The sequence below is a fragment of the Quercus robur genome, chromosome 6, assembly GCF_932294415.1.
Source record: "Quercus robur chromosome 6, dhQueRobu3.1, whole genome shotgun sequence".
In the NCBI taxonomy this organism is placed as follows: domain Eukaryota; kingdom Viridiplantae; phylum Streptophyta; class Magnoliopsida; order Fagales; family Fagaceae; genus Quercus; species Quercus robur.
Genome location: NC_065539.1, coordinates 46,375,139 through 46,381,286, shown reverse-complemented (window position 1 = coordinate 46,381,286; position 6,148 = coordinate 46,375,139). Strand labels below are relative to the sequence as shown.

General features: G+C 38.0%; 1 protein-coding gene across 1 annotated transcript; it reads right to left on the bottom strand.

Moving 5' to 3' along the window:
• Window positions 1-790: 790 nt before the first annotated feature.
• LOC126689058 (translocase of chloroplast 159, chloroplastic) lies at window positions 791-4,921 on the bottom strand. Its single transcript, XM_050384083.1, has one exon. The coding sequence runs from the start codon at window positions 4,744-4,746 to the stop codon at window positions 964-966; it is 3,783 nt and encodes a 1,260-aa protein (XP_050240040.1). The 5' UTR covers window positions 4,747-4,921; the 3' UTR covers window positions 791-963.
• Between the last annotated feature and the right edge of the window lie 1,227 nt (window positions 4,922-6,148).

Here is a 6,148-nt window from a genome sequence, read left to right as displayed (position 1 = left end):
ATCAAGCAATTGGTGTGTCACAAGGATATTGATGATGATAAAAGGACATTCTTCTGTGGGTTGTATGTTATTTAAAGATAGCATTATACGATCAGATCTGTTACATGACTATAATTTTTGGCTACTCAAACAGCCAGATTGGATGAATCAAAACTCAGGCAAATGTGTATAAGGTGTTAACGGGATTGCAAAAGGACTTTAGAATCATATTTTTGAACTCTTGGCTCCAAGTGATCCAACTATTCTTTACTTGGTCAATCTCAAGAAAGTTCAAACTGGCCAACAATGTTTAATATGTTGTAATTTATACTCAAATCACCTCACTAAAAGCTAAAGGATGGCTTTTCAGTCATCAAATCATTGACTTTGGCTAGCTACTTTCAGTTATATCTTCAACCAAACCGAACCAACCTGGTAAGGCAGAAGCCTGTTTACAAATTTATTGAACTTTCTTTTTCTTTAATTGTAACTACTTTGAAATTTGTTACAACATTTAAAACAACCTTAAGGAATTAGTTGGGGAGAAAGCAATTATTGACACTAGTAAGATTAAAAGGTACCTCAAAATTTACAAGGTTACAGCATCAAAACTAATATGTTGTATGTAGCATGGTTAAGATGAGAGCAGAATCAAGGTGGCTACCCAATTCATAGAACTTTTTTTTCCTAATACAGAGCCCAATAAAAGATTATAGCTCTTGAAACTTTTCCTGTTTCTCTCTCCACTAGTTGAAGCTCTTTTAACAAACTGAGATCATGAAATGGGATATAAGTAAGAAAAAGAACCAACTCAGAGAACATCATTGTGTATGTTTCATGTCATTAATGTTATAGTTCATAAGACCTGCCAAAATAAGCTAAAAGAACAGCATGCTGAACATCATCATAAAGACAAGTTGGTGGCTTGCCTAAAACTTTACCCCATCAAAATAACCCACAATAAAAGGAAAACAACACCTAGTACTATGATGATTTTTTTGCACCAAACCCAGGACAAATGCTCCTAAAGATGGAGACTGCAATTGGAAGGATGCCAAAGAGTGCAATTTGTAGTTGCTCTGAGCTGCTTATCCTGACAGTGATCTGCCCACTTCGCTTGTCATTCAATCCAACATGTATAGCCATTTGAGAACTCCGTCCAATGAAAAACTGGGACTGTAGATTGGCCATGAGAGACATGTCACCTCTCCATCTCACGAGAGAAAGACCTAAGGTGGATTGGTCCTGCCCTATAGGGAAATCCGCCTCCTTGAGGCGCACTTCCAAGTTTGCTCCATAAGCTGTTTCACCTTGAGATCTGACAACTCCAGTACTTCCTGCCAAAACCAAGCGCTTTCCAATTGCAATCTGATCCTCAATCTTGAGTCCAGTGGCCACATTTCCATCTAAGAAAGTAAGAGTTACTCCAGCAGTTGCTTTATTTATATTGGAATTTTTTACTTTGGTTTCTCCTCTTAGGATGTAAGCAAGCTGCCCTCCAACGTTTTGAATATTGAACCCTGCCATGGTTGATCCATTCTCCCCATGCTTCATGGCAACTAAGGAATTTAAGTACATGCTAAACTGTTTTTTATCCTTCATTATTTGAACTTCAAAATCAGCAGGAAATCTACCAGAAATAGCAAGACTCCTTTCAAGCATTAAAGCATCATACCCAAAATCATGGTCCCAGCCATGAGTTCCTGGAATTGCCCTCACAAGAAACTGAGATGTGGGCTCCAAATGACGATATCTGAATGTAGGATTATCTCCGTCAAAGGAATGTGGGAGGGCCATGTCAGGTAAAGGAACTGGCACATCCGCTGGACTTGTATCCTCCTGGTCCGCGTCTTCCTCCATGTGAGCATAATCATTGCCACCATCTTTGCCTTTCTTCTTCATCTCTCTCATCCTTTTCAACTGTTTCTTTTGAAGGAGCTTCACACGATAATCATACTCCTCAAAATAAGCTTTTCTTTGCTCCTTGCTGAGTTTGGCAATCTGAGATTTCTTCAGAGGTCTAAATGGTGGAAGTTGGTCATACTCATCCTCTTCTTCTTCCTCAGAATCTGATAAATTCCCAATATCTGAGTCAACAGTATCACTACCACCTCCTTGATCACCAGAGAGTTTTGGATGGGCGTGTGACTGCAGGAGAGAAGCCAAGAAGTAGTTTAGAGGTGGGGACCGTACCCCAAACCCAAAAAGCTTTCTGTTATCAACATATTTCTGAGGTGTTAATAAAGGAATTGCTTGAGATAAGATCTTTATTGAGTAAAACATAAGCAATAAGTGGGGTCTCCAAGCAAGTCCACTGGGAAGCACTCTTTCTCCATAGTTGTTTGTTTGACACAATGGATGGTTCTCAACTAGGGACACTGGATGCATGAGACTTGGTTGCATCAGGCGCATATCACCAACTGCTTCACTGATACACTGCTGAATAACATAGGATCGGCGAGAAACAAAATTGTCATAGCTTAGAGGTGATCCCATTGGTCCATCTGGAGGAGCAGAAGCAGCATGGGTCAAAGCGATAACAGCATTTACCCATATTGATGCACTGAGAGAACCAGTTATCAACCTTAACAATGGCAAATCATTGAGATTTTCAGTTCGAGTGTCTAAACGATCAACGTAGAGGACAATATCTGGAGGGAACTTCTTCAAAAACTTCTTTACAGATGCTAATATTTTCCGGTTGATAGATTGTTCCATCACAGAAGACCTAAGCCCCGGTGTGTCAAGGAATCTTATCTTGACACCACCTATTGTTCCAACAATCTCTTTCACAGTTGTTGTGACAGGTTCAAACGCACCAATCATTGCCTTTTCCATACCAAAAATGGAATTAATAGTTGCACTTTTCCCCACACCAGTTTTGCCAAGAACCAAAATATTTAATGAGAAGTCTAGATCATCTTTCCCCTCTGCTTCAAGTTGCATAGCCAACCTCTTTGCTGCTAATTCAAGGCTGAAAGTCTGACTAAAGTGCCTGCCAGCTACAGGGGCCAACCTATGTAAAACTTTTGAAACTCCGGTATCTTCAGGAGAAATGCCTAGCCTTCGTACAAGCCTCAAGAATTTCACTCTTACAAGTTGTATCTTCTCAATTTTTTTCTTTTCCTCTTCACTTAGGCTATCCTCAGATTCATCCTCAACTCGAAGGTCTGAAGAAAAAACATTGAGGCGATTTGGATTTGTAGCAGGTCGTAGAGAATCGAATGAGGAACCTAAACCAGCAGGACTCTCCTCTGAGCCAGCACCAGATACTGCTTTCAGAAGAGCCTCCAATGCAGCAGAATTAAAAAGTTGATTTCTTTCACCCTCCCTATCTGAGTCCACTTCTTCATCCAAGTCCATTCCATTCTCATTGTCACTTCCTTCATACAGAGTAAAACTTCCACTAGCATCAACTTCCCTTTCAAAAAAATTTGACTCTAAGAGATTACATTCCTTGGTCTCAGCAAAACCGTTTGTCACAGCTATCTGTTTCTCTAACTGTGTGGAATCAATACAATCTTCAGTATCTGAGCTTACTATGTCAGTTTCATTAACCGTAATAGAAGTTTCTTCAACCATTCCACTGGATTCTTCAGCACCATTCTCACTTAGTCCCACAATTTCTTGCTCCCCTCCATTTGCGCCATTTAATTCAAGACCTTCATTGTCTACTCCTTTTTCTTCACCATAATACTTAACATCCTCATCCAACCTCAGATTTTTCTCCATAACGTCTTCCCTATTCTCCATTTCTTCACCATAAAACTTAACATCCTCATCCAGCCTCAGATTTTTCTCCATAACATCTTCCCCATTCGCCATTTCTTCACCATAGAACTTAAAATCCTCATCCAGCCTCAGATTTTTCTCCATAACATCTTCCCCATTCGGCATCAAAGTTTCAACATAAGCCGCCTCGGTGACACCAGGACCCTTATCTTCAATCACTTCAGCCAATACAGAAGCCTCACCAGGCTCCTCCACAACCAATGCCTTCTCTTCTCCAACACCAAGAACCCCATTTTGCACCCCAACAAATCCATCCAAAACCGCACCTTCCACAACCTTCACCTCTATTGCAGGCTCAGATTGTTTAGAAGTAAAAGAATCCCTCCACTCCACCAACTCATCCTCTTCAACACCCAATGCCTTAATTCTAAGTGCACTATCAAACTTCTCTAATTCCTCAATCCCTGGAACCCTCACTGGACCTGAAACCCCACCATCTTCATCGACTGCGCTCACCATCTCCTCCTCCTCCTCCTCCTCAACATCAATATCATCATCATCATCATCCATAGACAACCTGGCTTTAGGCATAACCCGGTTATCAACCAAAACTGGCTCAACAATTTCATCACTCTCTCCCTCATATTCTATACTATTTTCTAAGCTCTTCCCATCTGAGTCTCTCACAAAAGGCCCAGAAAAATCAAAACTTTCACTCTTTTCTAGAGTTTCCTCATCTGGGTCTGCCACCGATGGCCTCTCTGAAGCAGACTCAAACTCCTCCCCAGTTAAAAATTGTTCTTCAGACTCATACCCATTGTAACCACCACTAGTACTACTAATACTACTACTGAGACTTAAAGTTTTGTTGGGAGCATTGGATTCAGAATCAGAATCAGAATCAAGGGTAGGGGGTGCTCGGATAGGGAGAGACTGAGAACCTGTTGAAAGTGAAGATGAGCTGGAAAAAGCACGATTACGTGGTACTGGGACCGCTTGTGTTGTAGAGAGAGGGACATAAACCTTTGAGTCCATAGCTTTTGAGTTTTTCAGTTCCCAGCGGTTCTGTTTTCCAAAACCCAAAAAGGAACACACACAGAAGCCAAAGCAACAGAAGTTCCAACAATATAACTCTTTTGTCTTTTAGGGGTTTTTTTTTTTTTTTTTTGTTTTGGTGCTAGACTAGAACTTGGAAGTGGGGTTGAGAACTTGAGTTGGACTGTTTGGTTGGGATTAGATTTGGTGTGGAGAATTGAGCCACACATGACCGGCGTGGACCATATGGCCTTGCGTAGGATAGATAAGGCTGAAACTTTCTTGGTTGGAAATTCTCAAATTCATATGGTTTGGCAATATTGTAGGATTACAGGTATTATTTTTCATGTTTTTGTTTTATCTTCATAAAAATAATATGAAAAATGTTTAAGTTGTTCCAATGTACAGGATTCAAAGTTATTATCGATTTTATTATAAAAAAAACTTTCAAATTGACGTGTGAATTAGTATTGTACTTGTCACATCAATGCCACAAAGTTCTAAGTTAAAAAAAAAAAAAAAACCGAGTTGTTTATAAAATGCTCGGTTCCGTTTAACCCAATAAAAAGTTTATTTATATTCGTTGGTTAGTAAACAAATTAAGCTCAAGTTCACGTTTAAGTTTGGCTATTAAACAAATCAAACTCAAATGTAATAATGTGTTTGTAAACAAGTTATAAATATAAAACTCAATTTTAGCATATATATAATATTATATGTTTTATTTATATACATACATGTATAAAATTATATTTATATAGACTTGATATTGAATTGTGCAAGTTGATAAATAAGAACATAAGATATCAAATTCTATTCACAATTTATTGAATTTTTTTAATTTAATTTATTGATAATATAAATAGTCTATTTCATAGTAAAAACTATATATAACTCTTAAGAATACAAGGTTTATGAATCTAATTTTTATAAGATTATAATATAATTGCAACTATAATTTAGTTATTAATTAAAGGCATATATTTGTGAATGAGTAAAAAAAAAAATAACTGTAGTTTTTACTATATATGGGTAAGAAATAAGTTAATTAAGTTATTCGTTAACAAACTTAAGCTTATTCAAAGAGAAAATAAGCCTAGCTCAAGCTCAACTTGTGTACAAAATTAAATTAAATTAACAATTTTGAAATTTTAATACTCGACTCAACTTGTTTACAACCTGAAAAATGGTGGAGAGCCATACATGAGTGGAGTCAATCATTGTGTCCTTGTGGCAGCTTGGAGCAGATAACACTGAACATAAACTTTCTTTACTAGTATTCATATGACTTGACAATATTGTAGGATGGTGTTGTCAAGAGCAAGACTTAGGTATAGTACCTATGTACTGTTCCTTAAGTTCCATTTTCAAGATTCTGCTATATGGATTTTTTCTTATGAGA

What these genes read in the sequence shown, in the direction of transcription:
- LOC126689058 (XM_050384083.1), bottom strand. Translation starts at nt 4,746, where the DNA reads ATGGACTCAAAGGTTTATGTCCCTCTCTCTACAACACAAGCGGTCCCA.